Consider the following 20,948-nt stretch of genomic DNA (forward strand, 5'->3'; position numbering starts at 1 on the left):
CGAATTTAAAAGAGGGTTTTTTTGAAAACCCGCGCAAAATTCATTCTAAATTTAAAAAAAAAAAACAAGAGGAATTCTTTTCGAAATTTCCTCGGAATTTTTTTTTCCAAATTTCTTCGTATTTTTTTCCGATTGTCCAAGGTCAACATTTTTCAAATTGTCACGGTAATTTTTTTCCGAATTTCCACAAAAAAATCTTTTGAATAACCACGGGAAAATTTTCGATTTTTCACGGAATTTCTAAGGGATCTTCTCGACATTTTAGCATTTTTTTTACGATTCACACGAAAAATTCTTCTAACTTTTCACGGGAGATTGTTCCACAATTTTTTCCAATTTTAATATTGTTTTCAAATTTTAATGATTTTTTTTCCTCATTTTAATTTGTTTTTTTCGTATTTCCACTGAAAACTTTTCCAAACGTTCATGATAAATTCTTCTGAAATGTTCCGAGTTTCCTTGGAGAATTACTTGGAATTTCTTCTTCCTAATTTCCAATTGCTTTTTTTCTTAATCTTTTACGAAACATTTTTCCGAATTTCTAAGGTATTTTTGATCGAATCTCTGCAGAAAATTCTTCACAATATGTATGGAAAATGCTTTGTTTGTTCGTTTGTAATTGATCCCCAGTGCGGAAAACCAATGAAAAATTTAGTTTTAGGGCGCTAAAACGCCAGTGTTCGGAATATAATTTGAGCCAAAACAATACTCTTTTTGAGGATATACTGACTCCTTTTGGCGCTTGTTTGAAAAACCAATCAACTGTTTTGATTCATATTACAAACACTTATGCACATTGGAGGTCTTTATCGCACATAAATTAAAATACTTGAATAGATCAGTTGTGTCCATCGGGTAATGAAAGCATAACACTGTCATATGAGCGCATGATAATCGAATTTCTTAAACTATTAATACTGAATGGGTCGTATGAATATAAAGTAGTTAAACTCAATGCTTGTACTGCCGTAATCTGAAAAAGTGACGTATACACCATTTTACAAAAATGGTGTTAACGCGTAGTACTCATGTAGCACTTTAACAGAAAAATGGTAGACATGGAGATTGTAATTTAGCGCATATGTTACTTTTTCAGATAACGGCAGTGTAGTATCTACTTAAAAGTAAAGTCCACGGTGAAAATACAAAAAAAAAACTAAATACCTAGAAACAAGTTTGAGGTACTCAACTTTGAGTTCGAGGTTTACAATTTCAACTCAATAGTAGGTGGTTTCCTCACTCTCTCCTATCAATGATACTAAAAACAAAGAGCGCATCATCGACCCTAACGTGTGCTCTTCCGTGGAAGAAGCCATATCCAAGTTATTTCTTCCACAAGTGTGGAAATCGCAAAGTGTGGAAAATCCGACCCAAAAAGGTTAGGCACCTGTTTTGCGGTTACTTGCAGCGCCGGAAAAATACCTTTCCTAAAGGCAAAATCTACGACAAATCGAATGGTGCTATTTTCATTCTCCGGAAATCATGGAAACTTGCGGTTTTGCCCTATTTACCCCTAAAAATCGTATGTTTTATGATAGCTACAATTTGAAATCGATTGCGGCTAGCTAATTCTATGTTTTCTGATGCTATAGGTAGCCTCACAACTATGGAAAATTTTCCGTCGGGGTTTAGCTCCCGTGCATTTGGGCAGATCCATTAAGTACCTCACTCAAAAAATGACGTTTTTCAACTCCCCTCCCCCCTTTATCACGCTTTTTGTAACAAACCTCTAAAACTTTTGTATGGATCGTCACACTGCTCTGAACCCCCCTCATAGAGGCGTGACGTACTTTGTGGATGGCCCCTTTTAAATGGGGCCAGGATTTTGAGTTTCCGAGCCCAAATCCTGAAAACATCGCATATGTAAAATTCTTCTTCTTCTTCTTCTTATTGGCATTACATCCCACACTGGGACAGAGCCGCCTCGCAGCTTAGTGTTCATTAAGCACTTCCACAGTTATTAACTGTGAGGTTTCTAAGCCAGGTTACCATTTTTGCATTCGTATATCATGAGGCTAGCACGATGATACTTTTATGCCCAGGGAAGTCGAGACAATTTTCAATCCGAAAATTGCCTAGACCGGCAATTAATTATGTAAAATTACTTGGGGAAAAATCCGCGGAACATATTCCCGAGGTGATGCCCACGTAGAGTTTTTTCAGCGCCTCGTGCAGAAGTAGAACAGAACTGTGCGATAAAAATCCTATTCGACTAGATTCATATTTGAAACTCGTCGATAGAATCAAACAACCTTGCTTCCACAGTTCACACTGATACTCTTCCCTTCCTCTTCTTACGAAAGCTTGGTAGAAGGCAGATTGAATTTTATATCGTCACAATTATATTGCCTCCGCTACTTTCAATTCCACCTCTATAAAAAAAACCTCATACCTGCCGTATCCTAACGGACCTATAAAATTAATATTTAGTTACAATCGATTTGAAATAGTAGCTATTATACATATAAGATATATTATCTATATAGAAAATACTATTTCCAGGGGTGAATGGGAGAAAATAGTTTCATAGAGGTATTGCCTTAGGGAGGCTATTATACCGTCTTACCCTACACTTTAAAAAATCTATATCATCGGACTTTCACTTTCACTTGGCCGAACAAACCATTAGGCCCGAGGCCCATCTGACTGGAAAAGTCAATTGGCCAAAAAGTCGTATCCAGCATTTTGCGTCTGGCAAAGATGCCGTGAGTTCCTTTACATTTGTCATTCAAGAGGTAGAAAACATTGGAACTCTTCAAGTAAACCTTGATTTAATGGAAAATATTGTAGAAAATCAACGAATGACATCCTTTTTCTTTAACGGTATCTTGAATAATTCCAAATGTGAATCGGTCTTGAAAGTAATATTATTGTTAGAACTATCAATTCCTCATATATTTTAGGCTTGTTTAAGTCTCGGGTTCATTGAAGATTCTTGATAGGAAGTGTCAGAAGCAGTCCGTGAATCGTCTTTTCTTTTCCATTCTCACTCGCCACTGAATTGGAAGATGGTGAAGATTTAGCGGGAGAACATTTTCGTGTAGGCACTTCGACACAACTTTCAGAACAACAATTTTGCCGTTGAGTTTAGTTTGGGCCTATGAGTTCATACAGAGAATGTTGCATTGATCTATTATATGTCAAAAAACACACGCTCCTTTTATTATTCGGAAGTAGATTAGGAATGAATCATAATGACTCATACAATAAATAAAAGATTCAAATAATTAACCGTTACGCAAGGTGTTGAGATTGAAATACAAATTTATCGTCATGTGACCAACTAAACCTAAATTTAAAAATTCTACATTATGTAATGTGTCACTAAAAATTGATCCAATGAATAAACGTACTCAAACGAGTTGAACATGCTGTGTTTTGCATTGACGAAAAATGGGCATCAATATTATAAATCTGTATTAAAATTGTATAGTCTAGTCTAGTCTAATCCTCATGATCATTTTTGCCAACAAATCATGTTTCTGCAGAGGAGATCAATCAGATGGCATGTTATTGTGCCACATTGCATGGTTCGACAAGCCATGAAGCAAAGATTAACTTGCTTTTGGAAAATATAGTGCTTATTGGTTACTTGGGTCCTTTCAAAAGGCTTGGGATCCTCCTTCCAAGAGGCTCGGAAGCCTCTTTTCAAAGGCTCGGAAGCCTCTCTTCAAGGGACGCGGAAGCCTCTTTGCAAGAATCTCGGACGCCTACATTCAAGAGGCTTGGAGGCCTTCTTTCAAGAGGCTCGGAAGCCACATTTCAAGAGGTTAGAAAGCCTACTTTTAAAAAGCTCTGAAGTCTCCTTTCAAGAAGCCTGGAGGTCTCCTTTCAAGCGGGTCGGAAGCCTCCTTCAAGAGGCTTGAAAACCTCCTTCCAAGAGGCTATATTCAAAAGGCTTAAAAGCCTTCCTTCAATAGAATTGGGTGCCTCCTTTAAAAATGCCCAGAAGCCTCCTTCTAAGAGGCTTAGAATTCTTGCTTAACTTTTCAAAAGGACCTAAGTAACATTTCATCAAATTAATTCATGAAAAAATGTTACTTAAGTCCTTTTGAAAAGTTAAGCGAGAATTCTTCTTTCAAGAGGCTTGGAAGCCACATTTCCAGAGATTCCGAACCTCCTTTCAAGAGGCTCGTTAACCTACTTTCAAAAGGCTCGCAAGCCTACTTTTAAGAGGCTCCGAAGTCTCGCTTCAAGAGGATTAGAATTCTTCTTCCAAGAGGCTCGCAAGCCTCCTTTCAAAAAGCTTGGAAGCCTACTTTAAAGAAGCTCGAAAGCCTCCTTTCAAGAGGCTCTCTTTAGGAGGCTTGGGAGTATCCCCTCAAGAGACTTTGAAGCCTCTTTTAAAGATGCTTAGAAGCTTCCTTTTGGGAGGCTAGGAAGCCATCTTTTAAGAGGCTCACAAGCCTCCTTTCAAAAAGCTCGGCTCGGAAGTCTCCTTTCAAAATGCTTGGAAGTCAGCTTTCAAGGCTCGAATAGCTTCTTTCGAGTGGCTCGGAAACCTTCTTTGAAGAGGTTCAGAAGCCTTGTTTCAAGCAGCTCGAAAGCCTCCTTTCAAGAGGCTCGGAAGTCTCCTTTCAAAAAGTTCGGAAGCCTGAGAAGCGTCCTTTCAACATGCTCAAAATCCTCCTTTCAAGAGGGTCGAAAAGCTCTAAAAGTATTGTAGGAAGCTTGATGTATGAACGTAATTTGAATTGAAAAGTTTCACAGAATAACGAACATTTCAGACAACTTTTTAAAGAACCATATATCTCGTTAGTTTTCAGGTCCGTTTTGCATATATCTTGAGAGTTACGCTTATTTTTATTTACGAAAAAATATAGGGGGTACCTCAATAAATGAAAATGTTCGAAGGGGTACCACTGAAGAAAAAGGTTGAGAACCGCTGGTCTAGTGAAACAACATGCAGCCTATTCAATGCAAATCCCAAAATATAAAAAGCATTAATACTAAGAGATCATCAAATAGGTAGATGATAAGAACGATTAAAATATGTAATTGTGAAAAATAATTGACATTTCTTTGCTGACAAAAAATATCAATTGAATCATGGCTTACTTGATGAGTTCCAATGTTTTCTACCTCTCGAATGACAAATTGAAGGAAACTTACCATTACCGAGCGCAAAATACTGGATGGCCAAATAGGTCATTTGACCGAAAAGAGTTGTTTAGCAGAAGGGGCCATTTGGCTGAAAATGAAATTCGGTCGAAATGGACATATGACCGACAATGTTTGGTCCTTTGGCCGATCCATTCAGCAAATGACATGATCTGTTCAGCCAAATGATCCGTTCTGTCAAGCAACTATTTCGGTCAAAAGACCAATTCGATCAAACAAATTTTTCGACCCAACGTCCAATTCGGCCAATTGAAATTCGGTTGGATAGTTTTCGGCTTAACGTTTTATTTGTTTGAATGACTTTCCGCCGAATTACTTTTGATCAAACGACCCTTTCTTCCTTTGAACAATATTTTATGGAAGTGTTCCAGTGTTTTAACGGAAATTCGGGAAATTTGATCATTGCTCACGCAAGACCAAAAGGCCTTCATTCCTAGGATTTCTTGGATAATCGAGAACATATGCTTTTGACGCATTCTGAGGACGAATGAAGTTTTTTGCATCACTAGAGCAGATTGACTTTAAATAAATTTTAAGGAGACCATACCGCAAGATTCAAGCATGTCAAAACAATATACTTCGCCTCAAGATACGCCAGACCTTACAAGTTTCTTGGAAAAAGTACTCATTATACTTTGCACCCCTTGGTTGTTCTGGGAATCCTGAGCAACTTTGTCAAACACAGTTTGAGTGTAGTTACAAAGAATTTCAGTTGCCTATTGGTAAAATTTTTGATTATTTTCACGGTCACTAGACAGTTCATTCCCACCTCATGTATCTTAACAAATTCCTTTTTCTTTGCGATAACGATACTTATAATGTAAAATATTACATGTATCGGATGTCTAGAGTTATGATTTCACGCTTAGCATTATCCAGAAGCCAAGTTCTAATCTAATCAATGACTTATGGCAGAGTAAACACCTTACTGCAGAAATTTCTTGAAGAGGTGCAGTTGAGTATTTTTAAATATATGTAACATAAGCATGAAACATCATGCATTTTCGTACCGTTGTCTACAAACAACTATGAGGTATCCGCCCACATATAACCAATATTGGGTAATGTCTAACAAGACGTTTAAATAATCTGTTGAAATGCCCAAAAAATCAAGAATTGATTAATTAATAAACAATTTATTACAATCTCAATTTGGGGTCAATATGACCCCAGAGCACAGAAAACGATTTTTTTTTGTGCGCAAACAGAAGGTTAACAGATTTCTGTTACACTTGAGCATCGTCCTTTTACAAGCTTGAACAAAACATCCAACTTGACAGCTTCTTTATTCGCAGGAAAAAACGTATCAGCTTCCAACTGTTCGCTTGTTGCATATGGAAGGATAACATTTGAGTTCATTCGATGAAATACACTGCAAATTGAAACTCCGAAGAGCTCCCATTCGGTATATTTTGACTAGCTGATCCATTCACATTTCTTAAATTTCGATTGATGGATTAAAGAAGTAAATTTGTCGTTAAAATACACATTCAATAGAATTAATGTCTGGTTTTCCAAACAGCTTTTTCGACAATCAAAATTAATGTGGCGCATGAATTTGAACAATTTGTCTATGATACCGGGACCACGAATAAATGTCTCGTGATAACTTGATAATGACTCATATCAATTGATAACCATTGGGTTCGTTAGCATTGGAGAAAGCAACTTGAGGAACACCCGTTGGGTTACTATTGAAATGTGTACAAGTTTAAAAGAATAACAGCGGGGAATCCGCCTTTTGGTTTAGAAACAACACGGCAATAAAAGTTGAGATTGAAAAATTATTGACCATAAACTGGCGAAAGCGGACCCAAATCAGAGGGGTAATAAAAGTGACTGTTTCAGATTTTTCTGACGTTCGACCTCCGATTCGAGTGGGGTAAGTTCCACTTAATCGTTTCTCGGTTTTAAAGGGTTCCTCAATAAATAGGATTCTTCCTTAGAACCAGACACCAATCGGAGTGGATACGCCAGGAAAATCTAAAACAGTCGTTTCGGTTAACCAAGACTGCAGTGCCGTGTTACATTGACCGATCCGCAAGTAGATTTCACAGCCAGGTGAAATCCAGCTTGGTACGCACACACAACTTGCAACATTCAATGGGCTACGACCGGGCTAATCCTTTATTTTAAACGAGTAGAATTAGGATGCAATGAAATGATCAAAAGGTCCACTGCAAAGAAAAGGCTTACCGAAGATGAGAATTTTCTTGACCCACCATTCAACCAGCTCAGGTGTCTGTTCGGGATGCTGCTGGTGCCGCCGGCCTGGATTCCGCACAGCAGCGATGGCAAGTTCTATCGGCGTGAAACCCGAGCTCTTGGTGAAATATTTCGGTTGCTCAACTGCAAAGAGGTGTATGTGATACTTTTATGCTGCCAGCAACAGAAACATCTTCGGGTTTGAATCCCAAACCGTTTCGATGAAGAAATGTTAGAAAACTTGTCTTCGTCACTTATGTCTGTTTGCTTCCCACCCCTCATTTGTGGTTCGAAGATTCTCCGGTAAAGTGAGAGCGTTACGTCCATGTCATGGCGCATTTCAATTAAATCCTTTTTAGCTTAGCCCGCTTCGTTGTCGGAAGGTGTTACGGGATAGAGGAAACATTTGCCGGGTAGCATTCGTTTTGGCTAAGCATGGGATTGAAAGTTGGTTTCTCTGTTTGTGGTTTTGTTGGCAGTTTCACTACAAATTACAGTGCCCGGATTAGTTTGGGGTAGATCAAATTGCCACTAACCTGCATTAGGCTGCAGATAATGGAACTTTGTAGAGACACGAAGCAAACTTTAATTTTACTCCTGGAACACGGAACATGTACATTAAAAATTTCATTGCATCCGGGTGCAGTAAAATGAAGGAAAAAAAAGGAATGAAAGCTTAATTGCATTCGGTATGTCCCATATGGAGAAAAACTGTTTAGAGAAGGACTGTTTAATGATGCACGGTATTTGGTGAATTTCATCAAGGTATGTCATTTTTATTGATCATTCAGTTGATTCAGATGATTTAGGATCACACAAAGCAACATTTGTCCCGATGTAACTTGTTTGACGTTTTGATTCATACTTCTGTAAAAATGTGAGAGCCTTCAAAACAGTCGAATAAAATCAAATTGATTTCGTAACTAGTTTAACTGCATACATGAGTAGCATTCCGTCTGTTTGTCTGTAGTTATATTTGGGCTTATATGACCTTTTCTGAAGAAATTTAAATTATATAAAATACAAGTTTTGAAGAGTGCATGCTCTAGAAACTAATATTTTTGCAACCAAACACCGAATCCCTGTTTACGTGCATCGAACCGACGACGGTAAACTTCTGTACATTCACAGCAACTAAAATTCATGGCAGGTCGCCCGATAGCTAAGAACGAAGTCAAAAGCCCAAAAACAAAGTTTGCTCAACACTTGGTTGGCCGGAAACCGTCGCCGAGTTTCGATGCTCTGCCGTCTGCTGCCTCTGGTAATGGGTTCGGCTGGTGTTGTTAAAAACTGTATAGAGTGCAATATTTCATCCCATTCTCGATGCATGGTGGCCGGTCGACCGTCACTCTATCCAACCTTCTTCTGTCAGGCACAGACCGGCGGAGCTGGCCGGATTTCAGTCACACAAAAGCTTGTGAATTATGAAGTAACGGAGTAAATATTAGGCGAAACTTGGCAAATACGACGTGGCTTACCGCTCGAAATGGGCGAGCGATAAACTTTGGCAAATTTCAAAACCACACGTGCAAAATGGGCCTCGGCTTGACTTTGTCCGGCTTACATACACGATGGGATAGGAATATGGTTTGGCTTCCGGTGCGCTGAGGAGCTCGGACCAGAGCATAAGCACTCAAATCGTTTAGTGCCCGAAGGGTTTATGGAATCATTCTCACACTTTCGAAATACGCCGACAGAGTTGCCGCACATAATCGGTCGAAGCTAATTTATTTATGTTTCGTTATGATTAAGCAACAGTGATTGGTAATTTCACGCTTTGGTGGTCTGATAATTACCGGCATCGAATTGATTTTTAATTGGAATCATACATTGTAGCACCCGGGGATATCGCAAATTGATCAGCCAGCACTGGAGACCCAACGGGTAGTGTTGCACGAGGGCATGTGTGTGTTAAAATCCATCAAGTGAAATCATAGATAACAGAATATTTTTTAAAATAATTCCTATTTTACATAATCTGAATGGAAATGATGGATTAAATTCATATATTTTATATACATACTTAGTTTTGGACAATAAACCTCTTTTAAAGAAGTAAAGGTTTGCGACATTGAAGTTTTGTTTGAGATCCAACAGCAATCCCGGATAGATTTGGAGGTCATTTGAGTCAGGTCGAAAAAAATGATGAAAATATTTTTTTCAATTAAGGGTTTAGGGTAAATCTATACCAAAGGCTTGAAACTGGAAACCAACATTTGAACAAACAAAATGTTGAATAAGGCATCTTAAATATGATTTGCTGATAATTGGATATAATGGTGGCCGTTTGACGGGAAGCTATTTGACCGAAATGGTCAAACGGCCGAAATTTCATTATACTGATCTGGTCATTTGGTCGAAAAAGTCGTTTGGACGTAAACGTGATTGACTGAATGTCATATAACCGAAAATGTAATTTGGCACAGCAGGTAAAATGGCCGAAAATGTCGTATAACTGAAAATGTCGTTCAATCGAAACACTCGTTTGGCTGAAAAAGTCATTTGGCCGAACATTTGGCCAAACACCCTTACGGGTTGTTGTTGATTGTCCAAACTGATAATGTGGCTGAAAATGTCGTTTGACCAAATGGGTTATTTTACCGAAAATGATTTTTGACCAAAATGGTCGTTTGGCAGAAAAAAAACATTAGGCCAAAAAAAGGCGTGAAAAGGGGGACATTTCACTTTTCATTTCCTGCCTCTACTCTTTGTACTTCTCAATTTTTGCGGTGATAAAAGCGATGTGAGAAATGCAAAAAAAGAAGCGAGAAGTGAGATGCCTACCTTCTTATTGCACACACCTTATTTTTGACGTTACATTGTACAAAATGAAGAAGTGCTAAGAGTGAAGTTAGAAATGAGAAGGAAGAAAGGAAATAAAATAAGATTTTTTGGCAGTGAGAAGTAAGAAATGCGAAATGAGAAGTAAGAACTAAGACGTATCATTTCACACGTCTTATTTTCTACTTCACATTTTTCATTTCTTAATCATCATTCATCACTCCACACCATTATTCCTCAATTAAGATCTGGTTTCCTGGCAAAATTCGCTTTAACCCTTTCAGGACAATTTTTTTACTAGATCTTTCTTTTTTTAACTAGATCCTGTCAAAACTAGTATAGAGGGAACTAAGAAGGCCACGAAATATTCTTTCAGGTGTCATAGACCATCCAAACTGTTCTATATCCTCAAATGCTTTGTTTCGCTTAGTTTAGCTTTGACCAGAATCAGTGAAATCGCACAATGAATGACTGACTGGGATTAGTCAATCGTTTTCACTTTGCAAGTTTTAGTAATTGAAAAAAACAAACTAAGATCAATAACGTTGCCAGCCACGTCCTTACTGTCAGTATGAAAAAGAAGAGAACATTAGTAGGTGATTTTCGCTATTTAGAGACCGTATTTACCTTTGCGTTTCCACAAAACCATGGGGCGGAACATTTTTTAATAAGTAGGTATCGTTGGGTTAGGAGTCACACTGATAAGTGATGCGATCGTCAGAGCTTTTTAATCATTAATAAGATGATTCATTAATATATCGACCGCGTTCAATGTAAAATGTGAACAAATGACCGCACAAAACTAATAACCCGGATCTCGCGAAAGTTCTGCGTCCGATGCGGAATACGATTGATAGCGCCTGTTCTGGAGTACATATCTTCGATTGAATAAAAAATTAAGTGTAGAAATTAAATGTCCTAAGCTGAGATACTTGAAAGGAGACTTCCGAGCCTCTTGAAAGGAGGCTTCCGAGCCTCTTGGAAGAAGGCTTGAGCCTGTTGGAAGGAAGCTTCCGAGCCTCTTGGAAGGAGGCTTGAGCCTCTTGGAAGGAGGCTCTGAGCTCTTTGAAAGGAGGCTTCTGGAGCCTCTTGGAAGGAGACTTCCGAGCCTCTTGGAAGGCGGCTTCTGAGCCGTTTGGAAGGAGGCTTCCTGAGCCTCTTGAAAGGAGGCTTCTGAGCCTCTTGAAAGGAGGCTTCCGAGCCTCTTGGAAGGAGGCTGAGGCCTCTTGGAAGGAGGCTTCTGAGCCTCTTGGAAGGAGGCTTCTGAGCCTCTTGGAAGGAGGCTTCTGAGCCTCTTGGAAGGAGGCTTCTGAGCTCTCTTGGAAGGAGGCTTCTGAGCCTCTTGGAAGGAGGCTTTGAGCCTCTTGGAAGGAGGCTTCCTGAGCCTCTTGGAAGGAGGCTTTCAGGCCTCTAGGAAGAAGTCTTCTGAGCCTTTTGAAAGGAGGCTTCTGAGCTCTTGAAGGAGGCTTCTGAGCCTCTTGAAAGGAGGCTTCTGAGCCTCTTGAAAGGAGGCTTCTGGCCTCTTGAAAGGAGGCTTCTGAGCCTCTTGAAAGGAGGCTTGAGGCCTCTTGAAAGGAGGCTTGAGGCCTCTTGAAAGGAGGCCTGAGCCTCTTGAAGGGAGGCTTCCGGGCCTCTTTAAACGAGGCTTCCGAGCCTCTTGAAAGGAGGCTTTCGAGCCTCTTGAAATGAGGCTTCCAAGCCTCTTGAAAGGAGGCTTCTGAGGCCCTCTTGAAAGGAGGCTCTGAGCTCTTGAAAGGAGGCTCTGAGCCTCTTGAAAGGAGGCTTCTGAGGCCTCTTGAAAGGAGGCTTCCAGGCCTCTTGAAAGGAGGCCTGAGCCTCTTGAAAGGAGGCTCTGAGCCTCTTGAAAGGAGGCTTCTGAGCCTCTTGAAAGGAGGCTTCTGAGCCTCTTGAAAGGAGGCTCTGAGCCTCTTGAAAGGAGGCTTGAGGCCTCTTGAAAGGAGGCTTCCAGGCCTCTTGGAAGGAGGCTTCTGAGGCCTCTTGGAAGGAGGCTTGAGCCTCTTGGAAGGAGGCTTTCCAGAGCCTTCTTGAAGGAGGCTTCTGAGCCTCTTGGAAGGAGGCTTGAGGCCTCTAGGAAGAAGTCTTCTGAGCCTTTTGAAAGGAGGCTGAGGCCTCTTGAAAGGAGGCTTCTGAGGCCCTCTTGAAAGGAGGCTTCTGAGCCTCTTGAAAGGAGGCTCTGAGCCTCTTGAAAGGAGGCTTCTGAGCCTCTTGAAAGGAGGCTTCTGAGCCTCTTGAAAGGAGGCTCTGAGGCCTCTTGAAAGGAGGGCTGAGCCTCTTGAAAGGAGGCTTCTGACCCTCTTGAAGGAGGCTTCTGAGCCTCTTGAAAGGAGGCTTCCAGGCCTTTTGAAAGGAGGCTTCTGAGCCTCTTGAAAGGAGGCTCTGAGCCTCTTGAAAGGAGGCTTGAGGCCTCTTGAAAGGAGGCTTCAAGCCTCTTGAAAGGAGGCTTCTGAGCCTCTTGAAAGGAGGCTTCTGAGCCTCTTGAAAGGAGGCTTCTGAGGCCTCTTGAAAGGAGGCTTCTGGAGCCTCTTGAAAGGAGGCTTGAGGCCTCTTGAAAGGAGGCTTCCAGGCCTCTTGAAAGGAGGCTTCTGAGGCCTCTTGAAAGGAGGCTTCTGAGCCTCTTGAAAGGAGGCCTGAGCCTCTTGAAAGGAGGCTTCCAGGCCTCTTGAAGGAGGCTTCCGGAGCCTCTTGAAAGGAGGCTTCTGAGCCTCTTGAAAGGAGGCTTCTGAGGCCTCTTGAAAAGAGGTCTCTGAGCCTTTTGAAAGGGAGGCTCTGAGCCTCTTGAAAGGAGGCTTCCAGGCCTCTTGAAAGGACGCTCTGAGCCTCTTGAAAGGAGGCTTGAGGCCTCTTGAAAGGAGGCTTGAGGCCTCTTGAAAGGAGGCTTCTGAGCCTCTTAAAAGGAGGTCTCTGAGTCTCTTGAAAGGAGGCTTCCTGAGCCTCTTGAAAGGAGGCTTGAGGCCTCTTGAAGGAGGCTTCTGAGCCTCGTGAAAGGAGGCTTCTGAGCCTCTTGAAAGGAGGCTTCGAGCCTCTTGAAGGAGGCTTCCAGGCCTCTTGAAAGGAGGCTTCCTGAGTCTTGAAAGGAGGCTTCCGAGCCTCTTGAAAGGAGGCTCTGAGCCTCTTGAAAGGAGGCCTGAGCCACTTGAAAGGAGGTTCTGAGCCTCTTGAAAGGGAGCCTGAGCCTCTTGAAAGGGAGGCTTCTGAGCCTCTTGAAAGGAGGCTTCCGAGCCTCTTGAAAGGAGGCTTCCAGGCCTCTTGAAAGGAGGCTTTGAGGCCTCTTGAAAGGAGGCTTGAGCCTCTTGAAAGGAGGCTTGAGCCTCTTGAAAGGAGGCTTCCGGGCCTCTTGAAAGGAGGCTTCCAGGCCTCTTGAAAGGAGGCTCTCCGAGCCTCTTGAAAGGAGGCTTCGGGCCTCTTGAAAGCAGGCTTCCAGGCCTCTTGAAAGCAGGCTTCGAGCCTCTTGAAAGGAGGCTTCTGATCCTCTTGAAAGGAGGCTGGGCCTCTTGAAAGGAGGCTTCTGAGCCTCTTGAAAGGAGGCTTCTGAGCCTCTTGAAAGGAGGCTTGAGGCCTCTTGAAAGGCGGCTTCCGAGCCTCTTGAAAGGAGGCTTCCGAGCCCCTTGAAAGGGAGCCTCCGAGCCTCCTGAAAGCAGGCTTCTGAGCCTCTTGAAAGGAGGCTTCCAGAGCCTCTTGAAAGGAGGCTTCCTGAGCCTCTTGAAAGAAGGCTTCGAGCCTCTTGAAAGGAGCCTCAGGCCTCTTGAAAGGAGGCTTCCGGGCCTCTTGAAAAAGGCCTGGCCTCCTGAAAGTAGACTTCCGGGCCTCTTGAAAGCAGGCTTCTGGGCCTCTTGAAAGCAGGCGTCCGGGCCTCTTGAAAGGAGGCTTTCGAGCCTCTTGAAAATGGGCTTCCGAGCCTCTTGAAAGTAAGCTTCCGAGCCTCTTGAAAGGAGGCTTCCGGGCCTCTTGAAAGGAGGCGTCCGGGCCTCTTGAAAGGAGGCTTCCGGGCCTTTTGAAAAGAGGCATCCAAGCCTCTTGAAAGCAGGCTTCCGGGCCTCTTGAAAGCAGGCGTCCGGGCCTCTTGAAAGCAGGCTTCCGGGCCTCTTGAAAGGAGGCTTCCGGGCCTCTTGAAAGGAGGCTTCTGGGCCTTTTGAAAGCAGGCTTACGAGCTTCTTGAAAAGAGGCTTCCGAGCGTCTTGAAAAGAGGCTTCCGAGCCTCTTGGAAAGAGGCTTGCAAGCTCCTTGGAAGGTGGCATCCGAGCCTCTTGGAGAAGCATCCGACCCTCTTGGAAGAAGGCTTCAGGCCCTCTTGGAAGGAGGCTTCTGAGCCTCTTGGAAGGAGGCTTCCGACCCTCTTGGAAGGAGGCTTCCGACCCTCTTGGAAGGAGGCTTCCTGACCCTCTTGGAAGGAGGCCTGACCCTCTTGGAAGGAGGCTTCTGACCCTCTTGGAAGGAGGCTTCCTGACCCTCTTGGAAGGAGGGCTTCTGAGCCTCTTGGAAGGAGGCTTGACCCTCTTGGAAGGAGGCTTCCTGAGCCTCTTGGAAGGAGGCCTGAGCCTCTTGGATGGAGGCTTCCTGAGCCTCTTGGAAGGAGGCTCCGAGCCTCTTGGAAGGAGGCTTCCGAGCCTCTTGGAAGGAGGCTTCCGAGCCTCTTGGAAGGAGGCTTCCGAGCCTCTTGGAAGGAGGCTTCCGAGCCTCTTGGAAGGAGGCTTCCGAGCCTCTTGAAAGGAGGCTTCCGAGCCTCTTGAAAGGAGGCTAAAAAAAATTATTTGAAGTGTAATACATCCATCCTTACGCATTTTCAATCCAGGTACCCCCTGGGGACATCGTACCCCAGGTTGAGATCTGCTGCACTACGACATTGCCGCAGCTTGATGTACCTTCAGCATTTACCCAGTTTTTTAACTGCTTTTTCGTATATCATGAGGCTATCACGATGTTACTTTCATGACCAGAGATGTCCAGAAAGTTTCCAATAGGATAAACTACTTTTTTTTTGTAATTCTTCCATTCAGCCAAGTGGTTTCGGCCCAATAATTTATGGCCAAACGTGAAACGGGACGTGAATAAAATTGAAAATTGAGAAAAATGAAAATTGATAAATAAGAAATGAAAATGAGAAGTAATTCAATCCTAATAATAGGCTTGATGTAAAGGGTGTCAACGATAAAATTGTAACACACTAGAAGCGCTGTAACTTTTTTCAACAGAGAGCCTTTGATGTTTTTCCGACAATTACCTAAGGGTCAGGCATCATTATTTTCACTCATTCTCAGGAGTAGAATACCCTCTTTTACGTAGATTTTTGCTGAGAAATCGATTTGCGGGTAAGAAAAAAATGTCTGATGAGAAAAAGTCATTTTTCCCTCATTGCCCTTGCCGCGCAAAGTTGATTTGCTCGTTTTCTCGCTTCTTTCATTTTTTTGTTATTAACAACAATTGCAAAAAGAGTAGTCTTTAAGGAACAAACAACCTAACTTCTGTATGCAGTAGATGGGGTGGTATGGCTAGAGTGATCGCATTTTAACACCATTTTTGTCGATAGTCTAATTTCAAATCACGTTCCGTTCATAATTATTTTTATAAATGTTTCCCGAAAATTCTCGTGAAAAGTGAGTGAGGTATAAAAATATTGGAACGTTATTTTTCCATATTCGTTCTAGAAAAAAAAAAGGTGTGAGGAAAAGATGTTTTCACCACAAACTACGAAACAAAATTTTCCTTCGACCCGAAAATCGCTTGATTTCGTCTCATCGAAACGAAAAATACGAACGCTGTAAGGGTACATTGCATTCGTAAGTTTTCAGAACATGGAGAAATATTTTCAACGAGAAAGAAACAAGAACAACTACCTTACAGAAAAGTTTGAAAATCAGAAATTTTAGCATTGTGTAATCGAGAAAAAAAATAGTAAATATGGGGCCCCTTTCTGGGCTCCGTATTATAATGCATTATGTAGAACGTTTATGTTAACCCGTAATTTTAAAACTTGGAATGGAAGAAAAGTGTTTTACCAGAGCGTGGTTGGTGCTTTCAACGCAAATCAATCTCCTACCATACTAATTATGCATAAGAGCTTATTTCCACAAATACTTCAGAGTTGCAGTTAATCGAATTATACATGACCGAAACATCCTAAAACAGTTGAGCTGAATGTAAAAATTGAAGAATTACGGAAATTACGCAAAATAATGATTATGATGTTGTCCAAAATTTTTATACGGAAATTTAAATTTAACTGTTTCGAGCAAAAATCTGATCTTCACAGAATTAATTAGAGTGTCAGTTGTCAGTTCTTTTACACAGCGGAAATTACTGATGCTTCAAACCATATATTGACAACGATACATTCGAATTATAGTTTTATTCGAGTCCTAATGGCAGCTATTATCGCACATCTTATTTGGCGCTTACTCAACCAATGTTGCCTGTGTTATCAATCATTTTACGATAAGTTGGTTTTTGGCTTCCCTGACACAAACAGAAATATGCGTCAGTTACCCCGTGAACATAGCTGAAAAGGGTCGAAATCGAATTTTCCATTCACGCATAACCTATCCAATAATCTTCATTGTTGGGGATTCAAAATCAAAACTGAAAAGCATTTTCAATCAAATTTATTCCTGTCGAGAACTGGCAGTGAATGAGCTGTGTCGGCGCCACAGTGAACACAAATCGAATGTGTAAAACAAAACTGAATCGAATGCAAATTGCGTACGAATAATTTGCCACTCGTCGTAGGTAAATTTTTTTAGCAAAAGGCTCCGCCGTGTCTCTCTTATCTATTTTTTTTACTGTTTCTGTTGTCATAATCTCTATCGTTCCATGGATAACCCCCTTTTCCGGTTTCATCATATTTCAATCAGGAGCTTTTCAATTGATTCCACATTTTCTACTGCATCGTGAAATATACAAATTTAGCATATTATTCAAATTTTTCGCTTTTATCTTTTCTTTTATATATTTGCAGCTTCACCATTTGGTTCCCTTGTCAGCCATTCTTTGGTTCTCACATCGGATTTTCGTTTGTTTGTTTTCCTGTCCGTCATGTTGTTTTTCCTCTCACCGAGTTTTTGCATCCGTTCATCGTTACGAGCACCACTCTTCTCTCAAAGTCAAATAAACTTTCAGTATAACCTACATTATTGTTTCGCATAACATTGTTTAGTCCCTCTGCAGTTGATCGCAGATTGTTGTCGTCGTGTATTACTTTTTCGCATTAATTATATTCTTCCCCTTTCCATTCGAAAACCGTTTGTCCATGGTGTTTTCCCCGTTCGGGCACCTTAATCGTGTTAATCGATTTTCTTCCTTTTTCTCTCCCCCCGCCCGTCCCCGATCCGTCCGAAAAAAAATATGGAAACGCAAACACTTTCGGAACGTGCCCCGTTCGCGATGACTTGCACTGCGGGACAACCACAGGGAACCGCCGGACAGCCAGCGTACGGTCGGTGGGCTACAGTGATCTGTTCGTGCTCAGCAAGAAGGACATGTGGGACGTGCTGAAGGAGTACCCGGCGGCGCGGGTGCGGCTGGAGGCAATCGCAGTCAAGCGGCTCGAAAAGTACAAGAAGGCCCCCCTCGAGAAAGGTAATGTCGGGATGAGCCGGACCAAGAAACCTAACTTCCATGAACTTACCCATTTGCCAACCCATATCCTCACGTTTTGCTGTGCAGTTTATCACCACTATCCCACTATGTTCTTTTGACTGTAACATATGTGCATTGTAGTAATCGCATTGATCGTAGTGTAGAAACCATAAGTAGTGCAGTTTTGTAGTGATAACAAATGTAATTAGTATTATGTTAGTCTCAACTCTTAGGTTGTTTTTTTACCACATGCTTGACGGCCGTAGATCATAATTCAATTTTTATCTGCTTTTATTGTGATTATATCTTAGTTGAAATACTATTAATTGTGGCTCACAGACAGGTTTTAAAGAAAGTTTTACTTGTGTTTAACATTTAACGAATTTAAAACAAGTTCTTCAAAGCAGTTCTTATAATGAGGATGAATTACGTACCTGTAGAGCCAATCTTTTACAATAGAAAACAAATACGAGCAAGAATTCATTTGTATGTCGTTGAAAACAAGAATCAAATACTTATGCTATGTGAAATTGGAGGCTGGAGTATAATAGCGAGTATCCGTTTAGTTCTAAAATGCGGTAACTATTGCGCACACAAGTTTGAATATTTGTTTTAATTACTTCAAGCGTCATTTTTATTTTTATTTTGATGATTCAATGTAGGTTTACTGTTCCTGGGCTTCACCTCATGGCTTTTATGCTAGTTGTATTGGAAGCGGAGCAATAAAAAAGAAAGAAGGATTTGTTTTTAATTTTTAAGCAGTCAGCTCGCATATTAGCAAAAGAAGAGCGACATTATTGGTACATTATTTCTTCTTTTTCGCGATGATATGAAGACATGTCCGGTAAGAGGGAAATGAACAGTTTCGCTATGTGCGATTTGGTAGTAGTTATCTTCATTACAATGTAGTTGATATGGTTCTATTATATTACTAACAACACAAAATACGACGAGTTTAGCACAATTCCATTTAATTCCACTACCTCGTAATACTTTTAAACATACGTATTTCGGCCTCAACTGTAATGTCGTCTTCAGTGCCTCGTTCTTGACTCGACTTCGTACTTAATCGAAGTCAAGTCTTATGACAGTCAAGTCTTATGACAGTGAAAACATTCCACTAAAAAAGAGATAAATAGTTTTCTTGAACACAAAATATCAAAAAGCATTTATGCTTCTTGTCCATATATTAAAAGAGAACAAAATATACTATTACGTAAAAAAATAAGTACTTCACTTTGAGGTACCCAACTAGTGGCTTCATAAGAACCGTCCGTATCCCAGGCTTCGTGCGGAAGACCCTGCCGTACTTCCAGTAGGATAGAAACCAACTTTTGCATAGAAAATCCTCCATCAAGAGCGCCTTAATGAAAACGACCATCAAGAATGCCCTACTCAAAACAAGAGAGAGTAACCTGGGTGAGCTGCTCAGCGGAAAAAGTAGATTAGGGTAAACTGGGGTAATATGGACCCCCGGAGCAAAACGACCTTTCGGCTTGTTTAGCGGTGGTCTAGAAATATTTTCAAGAATGTTTACTACTGAGTTGGTAGTTCGAGATCCGAACTACATGCTCTGTAGTAAATACTATCGAAAAACTGCCGAAAATGTACTCAAAAATGCCAGAGGGTCGTTTTGCCCCGGGGGTGCATGTTACCCCAGTTTCCCCTACAGATGCAACCTGATGAAAGATTGCGGAGGATAGATAAGCAAAGTCCACAAAGCGGGCAAGAACCAGTGCAGCCAAATACGAGTCCCGTCAACGGTACTTGGCTATTGAAACAAAGGTGCTGCAGACGGGATAAGCGATTGTGGGTGATCTTCTATGCCGACAAAGGGGAGAAAGCCGCAATAACCGGTGAATTCGCCTCCTTTACAATATCTCCCGACTGAGTAGAACCTTTTCAAAATGTGCAATGAGCGCCCAAACATACTACACGCTATTGCCTCCAGCTTGCCAAAAACGGACTACACTACTGCAACATCTGTGCCGTTTCCTGATCCGCACAGTCGTGGCACCTTAAGACCAGAAACCTTACCCAATTCGAAACCATTGGGCCGACCACAATGCCAGGGGATGGTTTCAAACGAAGAGCACAACAACAACTGTTACTTAGGTAGACATTGTGCCAGATCGGCACCTAGTGGACAAAGAAATGTCTAGCAAGCAGAGCCTGTTCAGATCCCCCGGTAGTCGGGGCTCCGACACCGGAACTTGGGAATACTGCAAACTACCGAAGATAGATGGAAAAGGGACACACTTTTCCCCTGCTAGCCAACTGTCAAGCGAAAGGTTTCTAGCCACTATTGCTTCTCCGGAGGACTCCGAGGCAATCGGACGTTTCCCGTTAGGCGTGCTCGGCACGCATCATTTTCCTTCGATGAACGAAGTGGAAGACTGAACTGAATCGAGAAGCTTGAAACTGAAACGAGAAGATGAAACTGACGACGCTTTGAGTATAGTTAGCCTTTCCGGGGTCCCTGAAAATCTCATTTCGGATTGTAAGTCTCATTATTTTTGAACGCCGTGTAGGAACCCCGGGCAACAAGTCCCAACAGATTCAACGCCCCAGGCACCACAGGCTCTCCAACCTGGGTTATTAGTCCTAAAACTTCCAGCAACTTGGCCCAGCCCCTTTTTCCGACCCGTTGGGTCCAAAAACTTCTAAATCTGATGATACACGAGTCAGCTGACTGGTATATTGAACGATTCGCCCCCACCATCTACTGGTTGGGTCCAAGGAGCACACCCTGGCGGTCAATCTCTGTCCCCTGTGCTATATCAACCGCTACTGTAACAACCTTCCCATACTAGAGCTGCTCACGCACGACAACCCGCCGTGGGTTATTGACCTTCAGGATGTCAATCGGGTTGTTCTCCTCCATGGAATGCTCCGTTGGAGGGAAATACAAGGTTTGAACATCTGACATTCGATGCCGATAGAGGTCCATCGGGATATCTCTTTTGATGTAGTTCAGCTCGACAAGGACCTTCCAAAAAGCGCATCATCCAGTCTGGGATGATCCCAGGTCTGATTCCCGTGGTATTCCTCTTCTCGAATCTTTTAACAACGTGCGTCAACTTAGTAACTCTCAACTTAACTTAACGGCTACTCAGCCAGACCGCCATCGATGTGATCGCTGCCAGTCGGTACATTCTCTCATCTCCTTTTATACCATGACCAAAACCCTTCCTCCCATCACCTAAATTGGGTATCTGGAGTCAATCAGCCGAGCATGGTCTGATCAAATC

The 20,948-nt window shown here is 42.0% G+C and overlaps 1 protein-coding gene across 1 annotated transcript in view; it reads left to right on the forward strand.

The window, feature by feature from the left end:
- The window catches only part of LOC134210839 (cyclic nucleotide-gated cation channel beta-1), a 264,073-nt gene that overhangs the window by 218,029 nt on the left and 25,096 nt on the right, over positions 1–20,948 (forward strand). The window contains exon 9 of the mRNA XM_062687179.1: positions 17,530–17,697. Coding sequence (XP_062543163.1) covers positions 17,530–17,697 — 168 coding nt within the window. The remainder of the gene's footprint in view (positions 1–17,529; positions 17,698–20,948) is intronic.

The sequence above is a fragment of the Armigeres subalbatus genome, chromosome 2 (assembly GCF_024139115.2).
Source record: "Armigeres subalbatus isolate Guangzhou_Male chromosome 2, GZ_Asu_2, whole genome shotgun sequence".
Classification (NCBI taxonomy): domain Eukaryota; kingdom Metazoa; phylum Arthropoda; class Insecta; order Diptera; family Culicidae; genus Armigeres; species Armigeres subalbatus.